The sequence below is a fragment of the Penicillium citrinum genome (assembly GCF_028827155.1).
Source record: "Penicillium citrinum strain IBT 23319 chromosome Unknown utg000009l:1.0-4274883.0:1.0-4276374.0, whole genome shotgun sequence".
Classification (NCBI taxonomy): Eukaryota; Fungi; Ascomycota; class Eurotiomycetes; order Eurotiales; family Aspergillaceae; genus Penicillium; species Penicillium citrinum.
The window spans coordinates 2,755,974-2,779,583 of NW_026622694.1; the positions used below are offsets into that span (position 1 = coordinate 2,755,974).

A 23,610-nucleotide genomic window follows, 5' to 3' on the forward strand; every position below is an offset into this window, starting at 1 on the left:
GAATAAATCCAACTACATTCGAATATTAGACTCTGAGGTAGCTACTATTAGTAGTCCCCTTTGACCTTTTATAATAAAAGATCGTGTAAACTACTAATTTACAACTAGTAAACCTCGTAGTACGAACCGTTTAAAAGCTTAGAAATTAGAAAAAAGTAGAAATTGAAGAGTTTGATGTATCATCAATTCAATCGGATCTGAACAATCTCGAATGGATTTCTTGTCGTACAAACATAAATCATAAATAACACAGAAGCCTTTAAATGGCCACAAAGAAGCTCTTCTCGCCCTCTTTCGGGTGGACTCGTGCACGCTCCACAATGGGATCAGCGCAGCTAATACGGATACGCTCTGGGGTAGCAGGGCTGACCAAACTGAGGACTTCCTCATTGCCCCACTGCTTTCGTGCAGCTTTGAGCGCATCACGAATGGCAAAGAATACAGCACTGCCCATGAAGAGTGGGGGCTCCCCGACTCCACGGGAGCGTTGAATAGTGCGCAGGTTCTCCCATTCCACATCCTTGAGTAGACTAACATTGAAGATCTGGGGGATATCACGGAAACCGGGGATCTTATAATTACCCGGACCACGGGTGAAGACTTGACCGGAAGCACGGTGCCATAGACTCTCTTCGGTAGTAAAGAGACCTTGGCCCTGGACATAGGCACCTTCAATTTGACCATAGTCAATGGATGGATTGATGGTACGTCCGACGTCCATCTTGATGTCAGAACGCAGACAGGTCCAATCTCCTGTCAATGTATCGATCTGGACTTCTGAGGCAGTTACACCTTGAGTGAAGTAGAAGAACATCTGGCCAGTGTTCTCGCCCCATACGTAGCCAATGTCGGGTGTACGATAATATCCTTGAGCGGAGAGATTGACTCGATCGAAGTATGCCTTGTGAGCCAGCTCTTTCATGCTAGCACCTGGCATTTTCTCACGATAAGGACGGAGTCGCTCGTTGATCTGCTCACATGCATTGAAAATAGCGTAGCCGTTGAGGTCGGAGCTGGCGGATGCGGCTGTGGCAGAAGTATTGGCAACGGTGTTGGTTGCTGTCTCGGCAATGAATACATCCTCCTGCGGCACTTGGAGGGCCTCGGCGGCTATCATCGTCATCTTCGTGTGAAGACCCTGGCCCATCTCAACACCACCGTGGGCAACAAGAACACTGCCATCATGGTATATGTGGACCAATGCTCCAGCCTGGTTAAGGAAAAGGGCCGTGAAAGAAATACCAAACTTAGTTGGAACAATTGCCATGCCACGCTTAGACCATTTGTGAGATGCGTTATACTTCTCCACGGCCTTACGCCTCTCGTAGTAGTCGCTCTCATCCAGAACTTGCTTGTACATCAAGGGTACGTACCAGTCCTTGAGGGTCTGGTTGAAGTGCGTAGTTTCACCTGGCTCATAAATGTTCATTTCGCGCATCTTCTCCGGTGAAATACCAAGGTGATCTGCAACTTCTGTGACATAGCTTTCGGCAAAGAACAGACCTTGAGGACCACCAAAGCCACGGAACGCAGTGTTCGAAACGGTGTTTGTCTTACAGATTCGACCGCGAACGAACATATTCGGGATCTTGTATACACCATCGATATGAGACAAGCTTCGCTCAACAACGGCACCGGACAAATCTTGTGTATGGCCTCCATTGGCAAAGACATCGGCATCGAGAGCGAGAAGCTTTCCTTCTTTTGTCACGCCAACCTTCCACTTACAAAGGAATGGGTGACGTTGACCTGAGGTTATGATATCCTCATCACGATTGAGCATGCATCGAACTGGTCGGCGTGTCTTATGAGCGGCAAGAGCACAAATTCCAGCCAGCTGGACTGATCGCGATTCTTTGCCACCAAAGCCACCACCGAGACGCTTCACTCGAGAAACAATCTTGTTCGAGGCTGCGCCAGTAACTTGAGCAACATAGGCTTGTCTGTTGCGGAGGACCTGTTAGCTAAGTCTTGCGAGACGGTATTAACTGCCAACTTACGTTTCGGTAGGATTCTGAGTACCACTCCAAACTTCCATTTCGCCATCCTCTGGCTTAGGGATCGCCAAACAAGCCTGAGTCTCTAAGTAGAAGTGTTCTTGGCCACCCATACGAGAGACACCCTCGAAGATGTGATCGGCGTGCTTGAATGCCTCTTCAGTATCACCGCATTTGATAAATCGGTAATGACCGTAAAAGGACTCGGCTTCGATGGCCTCCTCCATGCTTAGAATGGTAGGCAGATCCTCATATTCGACTTTGACAGCTCTCATACCTTCTTCTGCAATCTTTGCCGAGGTGGCCAAAATGGCACCAATTGGCTGTCCAGCAGTTGTGACCTCGTCAACGGCAAAGAATAGTTCATCAGAGACAGGAGCTCCCCACCAATTCGCCTCGGGATTAGGAAGATCCTTGTGATCAACATAGTCCACAACACCAGGAACTTCTAAGGCTGCAGAGGCATCCACACTGAGAATCTTGGCGTGTGCCTTGGTCGACAGGACCAAACAGGCAAATAGTTCATTTTGTTGGACAGGTATATCATCGGTATATTGCGCCTGGCCGGTAGTCTGCTTGAGAGCCGCAACATGAGGCCTGGCTTGACCAAGGATTCTTTGCTGATAGGCGGCAGAGGCTTCGTTATCTTGTTTTCCAGAGGAAATAGCTCGCTCGATCTCAGCTACTACATCAGGGTCCAGGTCTTCTGCCTTAACTTCCATTCCGGAGAGAACGTCATGGTAGAAACGGTAGAAGAAACCCATTGCCAAAGACTTGCGGTAAGTGGCCATACCACCAGGCACACCAAATGGAAGACTAAAATCTTTCTCCAATGCACTCATGACGGCCTCAAGGGTCGCTGGATTGGTGAATTTTTGGCCGATCAGAGCAGCTTCGGCGTTCTTCGCAGACACAGTCAAGGGGGCCATACCACCGAAGACCAGGTTGCAGCTAGTCACATCGTTGGTTTCAGACAATGAAACACGCAGCGCAGCGTTGACAATGGCAATATCATCATCCTTCCGCTTTGCTTGCTTATAAGCACGCATGTACTCGCCCTTCTCGGTAGCAGCCGGGATCCGAAGACTGGCAATAATTGCATCTTGTGGCAAGGCCGTTTTACGGTATCCCTGGAAGAATTCGGTCATAGGAATCTCCTTGTCGCCTGATAGCGATCTAGCAACAAGGATAGTATTTGTTGCCACGAACACAGGGTTCAAGTCAGAGATAGGCGAAGCAGTGGCCAAATTACCCGCTGGAGACGCGACATTTCGGATCTGTCTCCCCGCAAAATAAAGTAGCTGTTTCTTGATGGCTTTAAAAGGCTGGCTGCGAGCAGGTCCATATCTCTCCACGGCCTGTTCACAGATAGCTTCCAAGTCGGTGAGCGATACATTCGCGCCGATCTCCAAACAATCGTCGTGGAATGTGAATGTTCGCAACTCTGGGATATCACCAACGTATACAGAGGCCTTGTAGCGCATGGCCTTGAATTTGATTTCAATTTGGGTCTCGGTGCTTCCGCCAATCAATTTAGCCTCGGGGTGAATATTTTTGATTCTCAATAGTTCATCCACTGTCACGGGCCTATACCACTTCTTCCTTTTGTTTCCAAACACAAGTGGTTTGAACTCATGCTTATGCAACGCCGCCGGGAAAATGAGCTCTGCGTCGGGACTGTATGCTTTAAAGTCGGGCTTGGGAAATGTTGGCTCGTCAGGGCCAAGTTTGTCACCTTCGGTTGAAGACCCCTTGCAACAACCACCGCCACTTCCCCCGTTCTTCTCCATACAGCAACCGGATCCGCCGTTAGCAGAAGCCTTGCCACAATTATTTTTTGAGTTGAAACTTTGTGCGGCATCAAGAATGGGTCGGTAACCGGTGCATCGACACAAGTTGCCATCGAATGCTTCTTCCACGGCGTGTTCATCGGGGGTTGGGTCGTTGCGCAGTAAGGCGTAGAGGCTCTGTGTTTTCATATGGTCAGCCAAAGCATATGTAGTCCTTTAGGCCAACAAGTACGTACCATGACAATTCCCGGAGTACAGAAACCACACTGACTTCCATTGCCAATGGCAATCCGCTGTTGAATTGCATGGGGATTCTTAACATCACCGATTCCCTCCACCGTGATGACATGCTTCCCGTCAACACTGACCAGCGGCGCAATACAAGCATTCACGGAGGCGTGATAAATCTTCTTTGTTGTAGGATTGAGGTGGGAAACGACCTAGATACAACCACAAGGGCAAGATTAGAATGCTGACCACCACAAGTGGAAGATCGACCGGGATGCCGAATGGTGTACCCACCACTGTACAAGCACCACATCCTCCTTCGGCACATCCAAGCTTCGTGCCCGTCAAGCCAATACCTCGTAGATATTCCAAAAGCGTAACCTCTGGGTTAACGGTATCGAGGGCGACTTTGGTGCCGTTGAGGTAGAAACGAATGGTGTCGTCCCAATCCTCAGTTAATTCGAAGAGGGTTGCGGGCTTCTCAATCTCGCCAGTGGACCCCGCGGAGTCAGTATCAATGTTGCTGCCAGGCGCCATCGTGACAAAACGGCAATCAGTTGAACAGCAAACAAAGGCGAAGTTAGATCACGAGTGGCGTAACTGGTTCATATCGAGATTCATATATATCGAGACCGCCAATACCTTCCTAATGTTATCGCCACGATAAATGAGCACGGTCGGCTGTTTGCCATCGAAAAGCGTCACAAAGAGGGGTGAGCTGCGGGTGAGATGAGCTATCAGAGCCGCCTGTATGACTTTCGATCAGATGTGCAATCTACAATGCTCGTCGTGTGATAGGAACAATTCCAGACTTTGTCTCCACTGCGCTCCACTATGGAACCGACTTCTGGTCAACTGCGGGGATCGCCACCAGCCGATGAAATTGAGGAAATCAAGAACGAAGAAATGCAAAAAAAGGGCGGAGACTGTGAGAGTCTGAGTTATTACTAAACATCAAGATGCGATTTGACATGAATTCAAGCCAATTGATTTCTATCCCATTATGCGCCAAATATGCTTTCAAGTTCATCAAGATATCAAGATCAAGGCAAGAAAAAAGAAAAATAAAGGGAAAATTGTAGAAAAGTACAAAAATCCTCGTGGATATAGGATTATAACAAAAGTAGTTGACGCCCAAAAGCATCATCATAGATCACTGAGAGGAACTGGCGAATTTCTTTTCCTCCTCTTGCCACTGCTTACGCTCGACCACGCTGCGGGCACTAAACAAGATATTAATATTAGTATAGGCAGGTACAAGAGGATCATGAAAATCGCAACTCACCGATACGCTTTCACAAATCGCCACACTTCGGTGTCCGCCATATTCCAGGCTTCGGAGACAGCCTTGATGTTGACACGGTTAGGATCTTGGCTCTTGATGGCCTCTCGGGCCTTCTTGATCAGGTCGTATTCGCGAGAGACACCTTGTTGACTAGGGGTCTTATCCTGTACGCTTTCCTTGTCACCTGCGGTGTTGGGGTCAATAGTGCCTGTGCGAGGGATCTTGAAGCCAAATTGCCATTCAAACTCATCCAGGAGCTCCGACGGAAGACTTTGACCTGCCTCTGCAGGAAGAGATTCAACAGTCATCCAAAGAGAGTTCGCAACGGCTTGCTCTCCAGCGACAAACTGTTTAAACATCACCCCTCGGTATGAGGCACTTAGTTCTTGTCCATCTTCGCCAAGATTGTCTCGGGTGACATCCGTCACCCATGGGTCTCTTTCAGTCTCACGGCGAATGCTTCGAACAGTGATATCCTCAGAGCTCTTTTGTAGAGTAATGAGAGTGTAGGGATGCGGCAGAGTACCGATGGTGAAAAGGAAAGGAGTGTTCTTAAAACTGGCTGGCTGACTGATCCGCATGGGTTGTTTCGCAGAGCCGCAGGGTCGGCATTCTGGCAGATTTGGTGGACACGATCCAGGCATAGGAGACTCGGGGCATTGGATTAATGCCTTAGCCAGTCGCAGAGCCGGCTCCACCAAAGCTGTCGTGTGCTGAGGAAAAGGTTTGAGAACAGCCAACCCGGCAGGATAAGCGTTTTGGAAGGTGTTGTGGAGATGGGCATTGATCAGCTTCACAAGCTCAGATCGGCCATTCGCAGGGTTTTGGCTAATCTTCTCATGCACTTCAGGATAGCGAGAGTTGATGCTGGAGCCCTTGTAGTATGCTAGAGCGCTAGGCTGCTGCACCTTGAACAATTCCACGGGCATCAAGTCAGAGAGCGACGTAGATTTGTCGGCCAATTTCTTCACACTAACATCAATCGCCTCGTCAATGCGGTGCTTCTCTGCTGAAAATAGACCGCCCTGGAAGTTTTCGAATCGGATAATGACCTCGGGCTCGGTACCTCGTCGCAAAGAGGAAAGAAGTTCATCGTCGTAGCGTGCCATAGGGAAACATGTAAAATCGGAAAGTAGACCTGTTCCCATGTGACCCCATGCCAACCAGCGGAACACTTCATTTTCCATTTCCGGAGTCAAGTGAAGCTTCTGCACTAGCTCGTAGTGAGGATTCTTCATCGCATCTCCAGGTCCCAACACAACGGGACGGAATCCTTGCGCATACCAGGCACGGCGCCAAGCTACAAGAAGCTCCGCGTCGGCCTTCTGGTTGTCTTTCCAGGCATTTCCTGAGAATTTTTTAGGATTATATTTGGGGTTATAATAAGTATAGATTGCGCGGCGCTCTTGTAAGGGTGGAAGCACCGATCGATCCTCTTCCAGGGTAATTGCCGAGGAGAATGGGTTCAACCATTCCCAATTAGAGAACCATTTCGACTCGCCGCTTGTACTGTTTGTTTGTTCAGGGGGCGCCTCGTGCGAAGGTGGACGGAAAGACGGTAGGTGAATTTCCGGCAGCGATGGTAGTTGAGGAACCGATAAGAATTTTCGTGGCCCTGCAGGTTGTTGGTTGTCTTTCCCCTTTTCTCCTTCGGCGACAGGTTCGGGTTCGGGAACGGGGGATGAGGAGAAGATAAATAGCAATAGAGCAACAAAAACAATGATGGCCAAGAGCCCCGTGCTTCGATGCGGAATCATTTTTTCAACTCATCCGACGCGCAATCAATCTTCTGTGTATCCTTGTTTGAGAAGATGGGGAGAAAGTTGTACAGCCTCGCCTGCAATGCTGCCTTCCTCTTGCTATTGCGCCGTAGAATACAACGATTGAAGACGCGCTCTTAAGCTTGGCGATGAGGTAGCGCAGTTCAAATAATAAAATATAATTATTCCATCGGAATGATTGATGCGATCGGATGGACTCACGATAGCTTCCTGGTTTGGAGTTAGCCAATGATGTCAGATGCAAAGACTAGCTCTCCTGATGCCAATGAGTGACGATTCAGGAGCATGTTATGCGCCTCAGGCATTAACGGCTGACTCATCCATTGCATCACCAAAGTACAATTCCATAGTGATGGGAATGGTTGATATATACTATTCAATCAAGACAATATTGAGATAGAGAGACGAGAGAAAAGCCAGATATCTGCACCATATATAGTAATGAATTATTAAATATTTAATCCATCAACGCTCCTCATCCATACTTCTACTATAGCTAACTACTTCCATCTACCATACTCTGAGTGACGACCCCCCCTCCAAGGCGGTGAGTGGGAAATAATTGTGTGGGGGAAGACAGGCGGACCAATCACATCAGGCCGATCCCGGCCAAAGCGGATTTTCTCAGTGTGTGCCCCTCCCCGGCAGTCGGAGACATGCTTGACTCATCCTTTCTTTCTTTCTTGTCAAGCTCCCGCGAAGTAATTGAACACAGCTATCAATCATGGCTGTGGGAGCAGCTTCGTTGCAGGATCGCCTGGAAAGGTGGTCCCAACGCCTGAGCAATCTCACCGTTTCACCATTGACTCGCGATTACCCTGATACTCAACAGGATGGCAAGCGGGCCATCGAGGCTTTTGAATCTATCAAACTGCCCCAGGAGACCCAATTGGCCTTGAAGAAGCTTTCTGGCTCGTCTTCTTCCGATTTCACAGTCTTTTTGACTGCTTTGGTCATTCTGGTTGCTCGTTTGACCGGCGATGAGGATATCGCCGTCGGAACAAGTGTGGGCGATGATGGCCGTCCGTTTGTCCTTCGTGTACCTTACGATGCATCTCAGAGCTTTGGTCAACTCTACGCCAAGGTTGACAAGGTATGTATGCATTTATATCTCTACAATTGCTCTCTCTCTCTAATACGATAATTTCACAGGCATTCCAAGAAGGTGCTTCGGAAATTGTTCCTCTCGGTAGCCTCCGTTCGTACATCCAGGACAAGTCCAACTCTGAACACACTCCCATTCTCTTCCGCTTCGCCGCATACGATGCCCCCGCTGCCTCTCAGGAGTACCCCGCCAACACATTCGAAAGTACTGATCTGGTGATCAATGTCGCCGCAACCGGATCGTCATCGGAGATCGAACTTGGTGCCTACTATAACCAGCGTCTTTTCTCGAGTGCTCGTATTGCCACCATTCTCCAACAGTTAGCCCAAATTGCAGGCAAGGCCAACGCCGAGGATGCTGTCGGCCGTATTGATCTTATGACCGAGGATCAGCAGGCTCTTCTGCCCGATCCTACAAGAGACCTGAACTGGTCCAAGTTCCGCGGTGCTATCCATGATATTTTCGCTGCAAATGCGGAGAAGCACCCTGAGAAGCTCTGTGTTGTGGAAACCAAGTCGAGTGATCAAGCCCAGCGTGAATTCACCTACAAACAGATCAATGAGGCCTCTAACATCCTGGGTCACCACCTCAAGCAATCTGGAATTCAAAGAGGCGAGGTTGTTATGGTCTATGCCTACCGTGGCGTGGATCTCGTGGTGGCCGTCATGGGTATCCTGAAGGCCGGCGCTACATTCTCTGTCATTGACCCAGCCTACCCACCAGAGCGCCAAAACATTTATCTGGACGTTGCTCGCCCCCGCGCGTTGATTAACATCGCCAAGGCTACCAAGGACGCGGGCGAGCTGTCAGATATTGTTCGAACTTTCATTAACGAGACTTTGGAGCTTCGGACAGAAGTTCCTGCCCTTGCTCTCCATGATGACGGGACCCTCACTGGTGGTTCTGTCAACGGTCAGGATGTTTTCTCCAAGGAGGTTGAGCTCAAGTCCAAGCCTGTTGGCGTTGTTGTCGGTCCCGATTCCACGCCAACTCTTTCCTTTACTTCGGGTTCAGAGGGTCGTCCCAAGGGTGTCCGTGGCCGTCACTTCTCTCTGGCGTATTATTTTCCTTGGATGTCAGAGACATTCAAGTTGACACCGGACGAGAAGTTCACTATGCTCAGTGGTATTGCTCATGATCCCATCCAGCGTGATATTTTCACCCCTTTGTTCTTGGGTGCCCAACTTCTGGTCCCTGCTAAGGAGGACATTCAAAACGAGAAGCTCGCTGAGTGGATGCAGAACTACGGCGCTACTGTCACCCACCTTACTCCCGCCATGGGTCAAATTCTAGTCGGCGGTGCCTCTGCCCAATTCCCCGCTCTTCACCATGCCTTCTTCGTCGGTGACGTTTTGATCAAGAGAGACTGCAAGGCTCTTCAAGGCCTTGCCCCGAATACTGCTATTGTCAACATGTACGGAACTACTGAGACCCAGCGTGCTGTCAGTTACTACGAGATCCCTAGTTACTCCAGCCAAGAGGGATTCCTCGACACAATGAAGGAAGTGATCCCCGCCGGTCACGGTATGCTCGATGTCCAGATGCTAGTCGTCAACCGTTACGACCCTACCCGCATCTGTGCAATCGGCGAGGTTGGTGAGATCTATGTCCGTGCTGCTGGTCTTGCCGAAGGATATCTGGGAACCCCGGATCTCAATGCCGCCAAGTTCTTGACCAACTGGTTCGTTAAGCCCGAGGTCTGGGCTGAGAAAGATAAGGCTGAGTCCAAGAATGAGCCCTGGAGAGAGTTCTACGTTGGTCCTCGTGACCGCCTCTACCGCAGTGGTGACCTTGGTCGTTACACTCCTACTGGAGATGTGGAATGCTCCGGCAGAGCTGATAGCCAAGTTAAGATCAGAGGATTCCGAATTGAGCTTGGTGAAATTGATACTCATCTTTCCCGTCACCCTCTGGTCCGTGAGAACGTGACTTTGGTTCGACGTGACAAGTTCGAAGAGCCCACCTTGGTCAGTTATTTCGTGCCCGACATGAACAAATGGGCCCAGTGGCTCGAAAGCAAAGGTCTTCAGGATGATGATTCTGCTGATGGCATGGTTGGCTTGCTCCGTCGTTTCCGTCCCCTCCGCGATGACGCTCGCGATCACCTGCGCAGCAAGCTCCCTGCTTATGCCGTTCCCACCGTCATCATTCCTCTGAAGCGCATGCCCTTGAACCCCAACGGCAAGATTGACAAGCCTGCTCTGCCTTTCCCTGATACCGCCGAATTGAGTGCTGCCGCCCCGCGTCGCCGCTCCTCTGCCATGCAAGCCCTCTCCGAGACTGAGCAGGCCCTGGCTCAGATCTGGGCTAAGCGTATTCCCAATGTCACTTCTCGCATGATTGGACCTGACGATTCGTTCTTCGATCTCGGTGGCCATAGTATTCTCGCCCAGCAGATGTTCTTTGATTTGCGCCGCCAGTGGCGTGCTCTTGACATTAGCATGAGTGCAATCTTCCGCAGCCCGACACTCAAGGGATTCGCTAGTGAGATCGATAAGCTGCTTGATTCAGAGTCCTTTGCTACAAGCGATAACGCTGCCGCCACGGCGAATGAGCCGAATGACGAGTACTCGAAGGATGCTAAGCAATTGGTTAACGAGCTGCCCGCAAGCTTCCCTACCCGTACCGAGCCTATGCTTGCCAGCGAGCCTACTATCTTCCTTACCGGTGCCACTGGTTTCCTGGGTGCTCACATTCTACGGGATCTTATCACTCGCAAGTCCCCGGAGGCAAAGGTTGTCACCTTGGTTCGCGCTAAGAGCGATGAGCAGGCCCTCGAGAGAATCCGCTCGACTTGCCGTGCCTATGGATTCTGGGACGAGAGCTGGACCAGCAGACTCCAGGCCGTCTGCGGTGACCTGGGCAGCCCCCAATTTGGTCTCTCCCAGGCTACTTGGGATGATTTGGCTAACCGGGTAGACGCTGTTATCCACAACGGTGCCCTTGTGCACTGGGTCTACCCTTACTCGACTCTGCGACCCGCCAACGTTATGGGTACTATTGATGCTCTGAAGTTGTGCGCTACTGGAAAAGCCAAGCAACTTTCTTTTGTCAGTTCCACCAGTGCTCTGGACAAAGACCACTATGTAGACCTCTCCGAGCGCAGCATTGCCGAGGGTGGTAACGGCGTCAGCGAGGAGGATGATATGGAGGGTAGCGCGGTTGGCCTAGGCACTGGCTACGGCCAGAGTAAGTGGGCTGGTGAATATCTTGTCCGTGAAGCCGGTCGTCGTGGTCTACGCGGAACTATTGTCCGATCTGGATATGTTCTCGGTGATTCTAACACTGCTGTGACCAACACGGATGATTTCCTCGTTCGTATGCTCCGCGGATGTATCCAATTGAATGCACGACCCAACAGTAAGTCTTGCCTATGGAAGATGCAAGGGATTATTGCTAACCCTTACTCTCAGTCAACAACAGCGTCAACATGGTGCCGTGCGACCATGTGGCAAGAATTGTCATTGCCACTGCTTTCCACCCGCCTCGCAGCCCTGTTGGCGTTGCTCACGTCACTGGACACCCTCGTCTTCGTTTCAATCAATTCCTGGGTGCACTGGAGCTATACGGTTATGACGTTCCGCAGGTTGATTACGTGCCTTGGGCGATGTCCCTTGAGCAGTATGTCAACGATGGTCAGCACGACGATAAGGATTCTCAGCACGCTTTGTAAGTTTGATTGTCTTTTCTTCTTTACCCTCCTCTTCCTCACCTTCCACCCCTATTGCTTCTTTCGATGCTGCTTTCTGAAGTTCGTAGTGCAACTAGCTAATCTCGCTTCTCACAGGATGCCACTTTACCACTTCGTCACGAATGATCTTCCAGCCAATACCAAGGCTCCTGAGCTTGATGATCGCAATGCGGCTGCGGCATTGAAGGCCGATGCAGTTTGGTCTGGCGTTGACGTCTCTGCAGGAGCTGGTGTCACCGAGGAGCTGGTTGGCAAGTATGCTTCATACCTGGTCGAGATTGGCTTCCTCCCTCCTCCGACTCTTACCGGAGCACGCCCACTCCCCGCTGCAGGTATTACCGAGGAGCAGAAGAAGACATTATTAGGTGTTGGTGGTCGTGGTGGAGCCGCGTAAATCAAGCTGCTTGAACAGTAAATATTTCTTTTTCATGAATGATTTTGATAGAGTCCTATATTTTAGCACGCCGCAAAGGTGTAAAAAGCATATGATGAATAGTTTGTCTGACGAGAAATGCAAGAAGCATGTCAATGCCTTTTACTAGCTACCATTACAGTAGTTGAAACACGTAACTTTAAATAATTAGTTACTAGACGATCTCTTCCTAAATCCAAAGTAATTGGTTGTATAGAAAAACAAAAAACCCCAACTCGAAGCATCTCGCCGGTCAACGAAAATGCCAAATCCGCCGATCTCGCCGTTTTCCCCTCGGACAACTTTGCCCCAACCTCAGAAGTACTTCTTCTCTTTCCGACTTTCCTCCCAGTTCAGTCAACAAATTACCCTTTACTTTTCTTCTTTCTTCATTAGATTTGCTGTCATTTACTCTCTATCTCTCCCTTTCTTCCTCTCATCATAAATCAGTATGGACTCAGGTACGTGCACTGAATGAATGACTCGCTGGAAATTGGCGGGACTCTCTTCCTCTCCGATTTTGCCCTTCCACCCTTTTTTTCTTTTCCCCCAACATTTTCCTCCCACGCGACTTTCACTTTCTGCAGAACCTCACACGCCCCAAACGTCCAGAGAGACAAAAAAAGAGGAGAAGAAGAAGAGGAAGAGGAAGAGGAAAAGTCTCTATTTTTCGGCTCTGTACTTTTGGCGGCAGTGAGACACCAAAATTGATTAAATTTCATTTAATTGGACCCTCATCCCTCTATTCCCCCCCCCCCCCCTCTCCTCTTCCCCCCACCGTTCGTCATGAATCTTGCAGGATTGGCCCGACAATCCGGCTTCATCGCAAGAAATGCAAATGCCGTGACGCGCAATCTTGCGAGTCAATCCTCTTCGAATTTATCCCCCTCTTTTACTCGCGTCTCTCTCTTCTCGACCTCTACTTCTCTTTCATGCGCTAGTCATAAATCTTCCTCGGACCGCGAAACTAACAGGGCTGGCCTGCAAACAGACAAGTACGTCGATGGTCTGCGCCAGAACAAGGACTGGGCTGCCAGTACCGCCCGTGATCACCCTGACCTCTTCCCGACCCTCGCTACTGGCCAGAAACCTCAGATTCTCTGGCTAGGATGCTCCGATTCTCGCTGCCCTGAGACCAGCATGCTGGGTCTCCAGCCCGGTGATGTCTTCGTTCACCGCAATATCGCCAACATTATGCACCCCGGTGACCTGAGCTCTGGAGCTGTCATCGAGTACGCTGTGAAGCACCTTCAGGTTAAGCACGTTGTCGTTTGCGGTCACACCTCTTGCGGTGGTGTCGCCGCTGCCATGGGTAACAAGGAGTTGGGAATTCTGGACCCGTGGTTGTTACCTCTGCGACAGGTGCGCGAGCGTAACTTAGCCCTGCTTGAGTCCTTGTCTCCTGAGGAGGCTGCTCTGAAGCTGGTGGAGCTGAATGTTCGTGAAGGTCTTAGCGTTGTCACTCAGAAGAGTGCCGTTCTGAGCGCCATCCAAGAGCGCGGTCTTCAGGTCCACGGTCTGATCTATGATGTTGGCTCTGGTGTTCTGCGTGAATTGGATATTCAAGAGACTCAAGACTCTCTTAAGACTCGTCTGCTCGCCTTCAAGACCGAATAAGATCGGTCTTCAGCACATACTATAGGCGAGCAAGTATAGGAGTTGTTGGTGTGAAGACGTCTGCAAAGATCATAGACTTTGTTATTATTTTCCGGTTCCCTTTTCTTTTTTTTTCTTTTTTTTTTTCCTCGGCAAATTTGCTGTTTTGAGAGCGACGATTTTATGATGAGAAGAATACAGAAAAAAATAAATAAATATCAATTGCATTTACTTGGATGAGGCGAAGTGATTTAATGAGAAACTGTGTTGAATCAAACTAAACATTTCTGAGACACGACATGATCCGCCAATTATCAAGCTGAATGCATTCAAAGAGGCTGCAATCCATTGCAGATATGGATATTAGCCTCAGCCTCTGAGAGATTGAGGCTGATAGGCACGAAGGTCGTGCAGATTGATTGACTCACAAATTAGCGGGTCCAACCCTGCTCTACACAGCCTTATTGGTGATACTGAGATGATCGGCACTTCAACAACAAGGCTGACATGCTTCGGACACTTCATCGGGTTTATGCATCTGATCGGTCGTAGCGCTTTTTGACTCAGAGATGAGGCTCGTTGGGACAATCAAACGCTTTGACTGGATGATATTCCTCCTAGAAGGATGCAGTGGAGTATTACAGCCACGTCAAGCGCAGATCTCAAACTTGAATCTGACTGCATTTCATCCTCTTTTCAGTCGGAGACCTTGTTGGTTCCCTGTTGGTGCAAAGTTCAATCAGGCCTCGATGGCTTATAGGCAGATGCAGAACTAACCTGATGATATTTGGGTATAAATATTAGACCTTAACGGCTTGTCTTTTGAATCTCACTTCTACCTTTCAACTATTCATCACTATTTCATATTCGACCTCAACTCTCTCTTGCCTTTACACTATATAAGATCCAAGATACCCACCATCAAACAGACATTCATCAACAATGGCTGTTAATTCCGATGCTCCAGACGGGGCCTCAGCCACGAACACAATAAAACAACCCGTCACCAAGGACGCAGATATACCAGGTGTGTTTTACTCGCCAAATTTGAATGTTTCATGATGTACCCAATTATAACATACATTAAAGCAGAATCAGAAGCCGAAGCCGAATCCGAACAAATCAAATATGCGAGTCCCGGTACACTCTGCGGTGTACATAACGTCTATCAAACCAAGCCAGACGAAAATGATGAGACATCATGGTCGAAAGAACTCCCTGAGACCATCGTCGACCCTGCAGAGGACGCGGAGTCGGCTCAGTATGCACTGATCGTCCGAAATGTGAAGTGTTACGACGGACGAAAGAGTCTATCCATCCACTCTATAGTTATTCAAAGTGAATTTCTCAAGACTTTCCTCGGTAAAGTCCTGGAGGGATATCCCGGAGTTACTGCAACATTGGAACGTCTTGAATTCACCGCTCCCTTCAAGCCTCTCGTGCACAGATGGGAGGATTTCTTGAAGGCTCGTGAAGCGGAGGACTTGGACGAGACCACGAAACAGCATGTGGATCTTTTATACAAGATTCTGGAAGAAGAGCTGCGTGATGTCCTTGCACGAAAGAAGGACCTGGTTCGCAACGGCGTCATTACTCACCCACTTCTCTGGACTATTTTTGAGCCAGATGATGTTGTCATCGCCAAAATTTCAGGTCGTCTGCACGCATCTCTCTTCGTCAATGATCGTATTAACTGTCGCACGCAGTCAATTATACTTGATGGCAAGTTTGTCGAATTTGATGGTGATGAATTTGGTTATTGCGATACTGAGTATGAAGTTCCTCTTTTCCTTGGTACTGTTCCCATCACTTGTCTACCTGCTTTCCCTCTGCGATACCACCCGGAGAAAGAGGCGATTCGCGAGAGTCTGGTCGCTCGTGGAAAGCTCTGGGAACAGCACAAGGGATACCACTATAAGCAATACGAAGGTACTGCCATTGGTTTCCTGGATGACAATAAAAAGAAGAAGTATCATGTCAAAAGCCGAATTATCATTGACGCAGAGGGTTTCAACGTTTTCCACCCCCATGAGACTGTTGATGTCTGGGGCACGGTCCCAGGTCAACTCACCGAAGAACATCACCTTGTCGCGTCACCTGCTGTCTATGGGTACTCGCTTAAAGACAAGGAATGGCTGATGTTCTATCTCGACTGCTCTTCGGATATCCAATGGAACACAGATGCTTTTGATTCCCTCGTTCTCCCCAAGGAGCAAGAAAATCTCAAAGACCTTATCCTAGCATTTGCCAAAGCGCAGTCCAAATCTGCGGATTCCTTCGACGACGTAATTCAGGGTAAGGGCCGTGGTATCATTATGCAGTTGAGTGGTCCTCCTGGTGTCGGTAAAACCATGACAGCAGAAAGTGTCGCAGAGGTGATGCAAGTCCCTCTCTACACAATGAGTGCTGGTGATCTGGGCAGCAATGCAGATGACGTCGAAAGGAAATTGAAAAATATCCTTCGCATGATTCCCAAGTGGGGTGCGGTACTCCTCCTAGACGAGGCAGATGTCTTTATGGAGGCACGTACAACAACAGACCTGCAGCGAAATGAGCTCGTTTCTATTTTCCTCCGAATGCTGGAGTACTACGAGGGTATTCTATTTCTTACAACCAATCGCGCCGAGGAAATTGATCCAGCTTTTGAATCTCGAATCCATGTGTCTCTGACATACAGGGAACTTGACACTACATCGCGACGCCACGTCTGGAACCAGTTCCTCTCTCGCTCTGCCAAGACAGAACCTTTCTCGGAAGATCAATTGGATTCTCTTGCTGCGGTTCCTTTGAATGGAAGACAGATTAAGAATATGATTAAGACAGCAGGTCTGTTAGCATGGTCACAGAATAAGGATCTGAAGTTTGAGCATGTGAAGACTGTGCTGGGTCTTCGCAAGGCTACCTCACCTTTGTCTGCTTGATTTTATGGATAGCGACCAAGCCAACTCCGAGTTGGCTTAATATTTAGCTTCATAAACACGATCAAAAAAAACATATCAATTTGATACGGAAACCACTTAATTTCAAAGAGTACGAGTAGAACTACCTGGTGATTGAGCCTACGAACTGGGCAGTTCGTAGGCTCAACATCGTGGAATGATCTTAGCGAGTAAACCTGTGTTGATGATACCATCATGCTATTAATATTCTAAATCTCAAATTGCCCCTATCTATTCCTAAAGATCCAGAAGCACGCTGATAAGAATGAGGTGATAAAAAAATCCACCGATTCGTCCGGGACGAAAGCTGTGATTTGCGGGGAAATTGGGAAGGCAAGTCATTCCGATCACCTGATTTTGTAATGCTAAACAGCCAGGAGAAAGAAAAAAAGAAGACATTCTAGTCTTTTGATTTACGCATTGACGATATGCATCATATATAAGGAATACAAAAAAGTGCCTAACCCTTCACAAGGTGGTTGTTGTCACAATGGCTCGTCGATCAAGACCCCGCCGAACACATCTACTCGGAGCCTGCGCAACATGCAGACGTCGACACGTCAAATGCGATCAGCAACGACCAACATGCAAAACATGCGCAGTAACGGGACATAGTTGTGAAGGATTTTCAAATGATGTGCGCTGGATGTCAGAAAATGGACATTCAACTCCTAGAGACAAATCGTCTACAAAACGAAATCATATAAAAAGGAATGGAATGAGACGCCACTTATACTCTGGTAACAACAAAGCAGCGGAATTTAATGCCACTTTTCCAATGATGTAGTTGGCTGATATTAAGGTTTTCATAACTAGAGCAATCGAGAGTTTCTATGGGGGATGCCTTGAATAAGGATCTTTTCTCGGACTCCGTCGATGCGACCATTGAGGAGATTGACACCAGATCGTATGGGACATCCGCTTCCTCATTCGACGATATTCGATTCGGCCCCTTCGCCGTCCTGAACTTCAATCGCAATGATCAAGAAATGAATTGCTTGTCCGTTGAAGATACTTCTAAGCAAGCTACTGTGAGCATGAGTCATGGGAACTCTTTTACAGAAAATATCTTGCCGACTAGGGGATCGCACCCCTCGACAGACCTTCCCGTAACGGAGCTCACCGATGATCTACTGCAATGGTCTGATATATTCGGGCTAAATGATGACTTATATGGCATAACATCTAATTTTTCTTTGGATCTGACGAGTTACCCTGACTTCTCAACATATCCGGATTGGCTCACGTACGACGACGGTATATGCAACATATCTCCCCCACCCACGCTTGATCTGACACCAGAAGCAATTCATGCCCCTTCGGGGCCTGCACAGAGAGAGATTGCCTTTCCACAGCAAATGACGCCGTTTAGCCCAAACACTTATGGTGGTATTTTGAATGAAGCTCCATATTTGTTGCGCGTTTTCCAGAAGCATGTTGTCCCCCAATTGACAATCGTTCCGTTCGGTAAAAAGGCATCCTGGTGTATAATGAATGTACCAGCTGCATTCACAACGCTTGGGGAACTTACTATTCTAGAATCCGAAGATGTCAGTCATGCTCGACAGGCAAACCTATATAGCTTGCTTGCTTGTGCTGCTGCTTTCCTTTCAATGAGGCCAGCACCAACTCCGGATGATCATGATCAACAGAATCATTGGCAGCAATATGCTAATGGGGCATACAATGAGGCCAAGCAACATACATCCGCATTTATGAAGGAACGACTCGGTGCTCTTAAAGCAAAATATAAGGATCGAACGATGGCGATTTGCGGAATGATCGAGGCGGCGGTAGGTACAACCTGTACTTGCCAGGAGAGGCGCAAGAATCTCAGCCTCTAATGAATTTACAGAACTTCAATGGCAAACCCCAAGATGCTAGACGCTTTACTCTGGAAGCAGAGACACTTTTACGGCGGCGAGGAATCTACAAGCCAAAAGTCTCACATAAAAGTCGCCTGCTGGTAAACGTCTATACGTGGCTGCGGATCGTAGGCGAAAGTACCTACGTCCTTCAAGACTTCAGAGCTTCGAAGGAGTTCATAGATGCTCTGACTCATCAGATTAAAGAATGCCGACCAGGTGGACTAGGAAGCTCCCCTCAACCCACAAACGATCGGAATCTTCAGCTTGATGACTTTCTTTCCATGGAACACTCGGATAATGACCTTGATATCGATTCACCGAAGGACTCTAGAAAAGATATCCCGGACATACATCTTCAAGACTCAAGAAAGTCCGCTGCAACACTTGCCAAGCAAGTCTACGGTATCTCAGAGACGTGGCTGAGTCTAGTCTCACAAACAACGCGCCTCGCAAATGTGATGGAGAAAGTCAGAGCAGCCCAGGCCTCGGACATTCAGTTGGACTCCAAGGTTTCTCATTTCTTACAGGAAAGGAGTGATCGCCTTGAGAGTGTTATTCACAGTTACGTTTCCCAGCACGAGAGTCTCAAATCTTCAGCATATCCAGAGGCCTACGCGAATGTATTTCGGGCATTCAATGCAGGCCTTGTAATATTCTTTTACAGAAGGGTTCGCAGGGTACATCCTGGAATCTTGCAAGATCAGGTAAATACTGTGATCCACTCATTGCAAGCTTTGCACAACGAACTGGTGGTAGTGGATCATACAGGGCCCGGGATCATGTGGCCCATCTTCATGGCTGGGTGTGAGTCAATTACCAGTGCTCAACGAACTGCTATTTTGGATTTGGTCGAAAAGTCGGAGCAGAAATGTCAACTTCCCCCCTTTCAGGAAGCTAGATGCATCATGAATGCATTGTGGGAAAGGAACTATGGGTATCATATAGGAGCACGGCGAAACTCATTGTATAGTTGGATGGATGTGGCGAAGGAGCGTAAGGCATGGCCCATATTCTGCTAAATATACTGGGATTCATTTCCATAGTCAACATAAGAAAATTTACGTTCCAACAGCTAATCTTATTGCACGACCCTAGGGAATTGCAGACATGAGGCTCATCGTAATTTCAGCCTTGATGATCAGCCCTAAAACATCATGCAACAGGAGTAGGCCCTCAGACCCCACAGATTGACGAATGCACCCCTGCATGTTGATCTGTGATCTCATTACTTTTACCGATCAACATAATTCGTCATACTAGGACATTCGGCTAGAAAGACTTCTCAAATGGGTTGTCACTGCAGAGTAAGGAATACATATTGTATGTACGGAATACTGTATGTACTCCAGACGGTGATATCACGTGGTTGGCACGCCGATGATCGACATCCCTGATCTTCGTCACTCTTCCCAAAGTTGTCCTCTGCCAGTTTGAATTGATTCTGTTGCTGCGCCACTTCGACTCCACTAATCTCGTTTTTTTGTATACGAAGTACCATTGCAAACCTCCGCTATCCAGGGAATTACTTCCGGTCTTCGTTTGAGTACGAACACACTAATTCCGAAAGACCCTAAATGTGAGACTTTCTGGGGTTGCTGACAAGAAGTGCCGAGATGGGGCTGGGAAAAGACACTAATTTGAACCTTGTGGACCAATTGCATCAACAATACTCCGTACGGATCACAGAATGGACTGATTGAGCCACATAGTACGTACAGAACGGAGTACAGACAGTACAAACCGCACAGCACAGCCAAGGTTATCGTGATGATCTGTCAACGAGAGGGTACGCGTTTCTGGACCTGCCAAGACTCGTCTTTGCCGCCCCGCGTCATTACCTCCAAAATGCTTGGTGTCCCGCTGCCCCTTGTTGGACCCACCAAATTCTCGTTTCACCATTTAGTGACTTGTGATTGACCAGGGCCAGATCGGCCCTTTTCGCCTTCCGTCGCGCGAAGCCTAAGCCCTCTTGTCCCTATCCCTGTCGCCCGGCGTGCCTGGCTTGTGAATTATCTGAGCCTGCGACTGTCAGTCCCTTTTCATCAAACATTCTTTCTTTTCCATGGCCGCTCCTTTCTAAACCTGTCGCTCTTTTCCCTTCTTCTCGTTCTCCCCCGCCATGATGATCTGGTCCGGTCTGCTGCTCCTCTCGTGCTTGCACAGAGTGGCTGCATGGGAACACACGGATGATGATTTGATGTCATTTAAGACCGTAAGTTGTGCGCAATCCCACCTGATGAGACGACCCCAGACTAATATCGCGTCATCCCATTAGTTGCCGGATGTTAAGGCGGTCAAATTCGATATCGAACACCTTGATCGAGATCGCGCGGCCCCAGGCTATTGGTTTGTCTCACCCTATCTGCACATCGCGCCTGATGGTCCGACCAGCGTCTTCGAGCCATTCCAGATTGGCCCGCATATCTATGATCAGGATGGAGTACGTTCGCCTTATCCGCAGTGAATGTGTATGCGCTAACACCAACTTTTGCTTTAGCGTCTCGTGTGGACCGGCTCCCTGATGTTTGATAACCACAATGTCTTCGATTTCAGAGGCATCAGTAGCTTCGGCAACGAAACACATATTTCACTCATTCAGCAATACACTTTCGATGACACACATAGAGGCTATGGGTTGGTTATGAACCCCAACTTCGAGGTTATCCGAAAAGTCCCGCTTCGACAGGATCTTGGATTATTCGATATCCACGAATTCAATGTCCTCAAAAATGGCCAGACAGCCGTCGTCACCACCTATACGACAGATGAGATCTCCCTGGCTGAATTTGGTCGTCCTACTGAACAAACGCATTTGGAAGTGGGTGGATTCGCCGAGCTAGATCTCACCACTGCTCAGGTTCTTCACGAATGGAAATCATACGATCAGGTCCCGCTGGCCGAGACCATTCACTACTCCAAGTGGTCACCCGCGGAAGGAGACCCTGGGTGGGACTACGTACACATAAACTCAGTCGACAAGAATGACGCCGGTGATTACTTACTTTCCATGCGATTTACCAACACTATTTATTTGGTTTCCGGCGCCGACGGCCGTATTATGTGGCGATTAGGCGGCCAGCACAATGGCGATTTCCAGCAAGATTTTATCTTCTCGAAACAACATGACGCCAAATTCCTTTACTCGGAAGGAACTCACCATATCATCTCTTTACTTAACAATGCATCCGACGAAGAATTCAGCGAGGAGGATATTTCCTCGGCTATGATCATTGAAATCGAAACCGGAACGACTCCTATGACAGCCAAGGTCCTTCGACGCTACAACCGGCCCGATGGTGATCTGACTCGCCTTCGTGGAAACGCGCAAGTACTCTCTAATAAGAACATGTTCGTTTGCTGGAGCAAGGGCGGTTATATTTCAGAGTTCACTGAAAATGGTGAGCTGGCCATGTCCGCTCGTTTCACTTCTCCTCGTTATTCGAATTATCGCGCCTATAAATACGAATTTACCGGCCGTCCCACCATTCCCCCGGACATGGTAGCTTCGGTTCACGGTACAGACGAGACGAATCTCCTCACTACCATCTGGGTTAGCTGGAATGGAGCCACAGAGGTGGATACTTGGAGATTCTACGCACGCAAAACCCAATTTGATAATCCTATTTTCATCGGAAACGTGACGAAACAGGACTTCGAGTCTATGTACATCGCCCGCGGCTACTTGGACTGGGTCACTGCCGAGGCTGTAGACCGCGATGGGAATGTCTTGGGTGAGTCGAATGTCCACCGAACCGAATTTCCCGATTGGACGGCTGTTGGCTGGATGGGATACAGCGGAGAACTACCCAAGCCGCAAGATCCTAGCATGCTTTATCCTAATGGAGATGGCATTGCGGATGAAAAGGCTAGTGAACAGGGTTCTGCGTCTTCATCGGATGGCACCGCAAAGGCAGAAGTCATCAAGGCGACACAACTGCTCTCGAAGGCCCAGGCGGCTGTTCGTAGCATCGGCGGTTTATTCGCTCTCGTTCTACTCCTTGCCATGATGGCCACCATCATGGTTGGCTTCATGCTCATTCGGGGTTGGCGAGTCCGGTTCTATCAGCGCCTTCGATTGGAGGACGGGATGTCTGAAGAAGAGACGCGTTTGCGGCGGTCAGAAGACGATTAATTCATCATTATTGGCTTGGAATACTTCGGGTTTCTGTCTTGCATGGTCTGCGGGAGTTGATTGTACAGTAATGTTTCACATCGATAAAGCGTTCTCTCATTTGTAAATAGCTCTAACTGGCATTGAACTTGTTGATATTCCGATCAATTCCCTTATCCTTTTCCTTTCCCTTACATCCTTTCAAGATGTGGTATATGACAGGTCAGCAAAAGCTGCATGCTGAGTTATTTCTGTTGTCCCCACAAGCCGTTGGAAAGTGCGGGTAGCAGACATCCTCCATATGCACGAGATCCCTACGTAAGCTTGATACAGCGCTCCAGCCAGAGCTGCAATCCTCGAAGAATTGTTGATATGGAATACCTTGCAATGTCAAAGCTCGTATGGCGGGGATAATTTGTGATACATTAGAGGATGCCGCCGGACTTCCGAGGTTTTCAAAATTCCACAAGCCTACATGCCAACAATTCAATATATATTATCTTGACAGAGACACCGAATTGTCAAAAAGCTTGCGATGCTCTGCGATTATGCATTCTCCAAAGTTGAGGCCCACTTGTTACATGAGAAAAACCTATTCTTGCAGAGCAAGGGCTGTGTTCGGGAATGTATCCTATTCCCGGTCTCTCCGGGCCGATGAGGATCAGACTTTTCCTATTTGAGATAGGGCTAGTACATGTATTACGTGATAAATTACATCTTCTGCGGAGCTTCTACATTAACGCGGTAATCCTAGTACCGCACTTTACTGAAATAGGCAGTGACAGAACCAAATAGTGAAACCAATTA

At 48.6% G+C, this 23,610-nt stretch overlaps 7 protein-coding genes across 7 annotated transcripts; 5 read left to right on the forward strand and 2 right to left on the reverse strand.

Moving 5' to 3' along the window:
• Positions 1 to 259: 259 nt before the first annotated feature.
• On the reverse strand, positions 260 to 4,552 carry N7469_010509 (putative xanthine dehydrogenase HxA; the record flags this gene model as incomplete). Its single annotated transcript, XM_056649414.1, has 4 exons — positions 260 to 1,943; positions 2,001 to 3,964; positions 4,024 to 4,227; positions 4,310 to 4,552. 4 exons carry the CDS (start codon positions 4,550 to 4,552, stop codon positions 260 to 262), a joined length of 4,095 nt encoding a protein of 1,364 aa, XP_056496545.1.
• Positions 4,553 to 5,157: 605 nt separating this feature from the next.
• On the reverse strand, positions 5,158 to 7,057 carry N7469_010510 (uncharacterized protein; the record flags this gene model as incomplete). Its single annotated transcript, XM_056649415.1, has 2 exons — positions 5,158 to 5,238; positions 5,301 to 7,057. The coding sequence occupies 2 exons, from the start codon at positions 7,055 to 7,057 to the stop codon at positions 5,169 to 5,171; spliced, it is 1,827 nt and encodes a 608-aa protein (XP_056496546.1). The 3' UTR covers positions 5,158 to 5,168.
• A 748-nt stretch (positions 7,058 to 7,805) lies between these two features.
• aarA (L-aminoadipate-semialdehyde dehydrogenase) lies at positions 7,806 to 12,271 on the forward strand (the record flags this gene model as incomplete). The annotated part of the gene is made up of 4 exons (XM_056649416.1): positions 7,806 to 8,174; positions 8,234 to 11,546; positions 11,600 to 11,855; positions 11,974 to 12,271. 4 exons carry the CDS (start codon positions 7,806 to 7,808, stop codon positions 12,269 to 12,271), a joined length of 4,236 nt encoding a protein of 1,411 aa, XP_056496547.1.
• An 804-nt stretch (positions 12,272 to 13,075) lies between these two features.
• On the forward strand, positions 13,076 to 13,906 carry N7469_010512 (carbonic anhydrase; the record flags this gene model as incomplete). Its single annotated transcript, XM_056649417.1, has 1 exon — positions 13,076 to 13,906. The coding sequence occupies one exon, from the start codon at positions 13,076 to 13,078 to the stop codon at positions 13,904 to 13,906; it is 831 nt and encodes a 276-aa protein (XP_056496548.1).
• Positions 13,907 to 14,946: 1,040 nt separating this feature from the next.
• N7469_010513 (ATP-binding protein) lies at positions 14,947 to 16,806 on the forward strand (the record flags this gene model as incomplete). Its single annotated transcript, XM_056649418.1, has 1 exon — positions 14,947 to 16,806. One exon carries the CDS (start codon positions 14,947 to 14,949, stop codon positions 16,804 to 16,806), a length of 1,860 nt encoding a protein of 619 aa, XP_056496549.1.
• A 508-nt stretch (positions 16,807 to 17,314) lies between these two features.
• Positions 17,315 to 19,711, forward strand: N7469_010514 (Zn(II)2Cys6 transcription factor; the record flags this gene model as incomplete). The annotated part of the gene is made up of 3 exons (XM_056649419.1): positions 17,315 to 17,564; positions 17,641 to 18,617; positions 18,680 to 19,711. 3 exons carry the CDS (start codon positions 17,315 to 17,317, stop codon positions 19,709 to 19,711), a joined length of 2,259 nt encoding a protein of 752 aa, XP_056496550.1.
• A 1,100-nt stretch (positions 19,712 to 20,811) lies between these two features.
• N7469_010515 (uncharacterized protein) lies at positions 20,812 to 22,824 on the forward strand (the record flags this gene model as incomplete). Its single annotated transcript, XM_056649420.1, has 3 exons — positions 20,812 to 20,904; positions 20,968 to 21,132; positions 21,190 to 22,824. 3 exons carry the CDS (start codon positions 20,812 to 20,814, stop codon positions 22,822 to 22,824), a joined length of 1,893 nt encoding a protein of 630 aa, XP_056496551.1.
• Between the last annotated feature and the right edge of the window lie 786 nt (positions 22,825 to 23,610).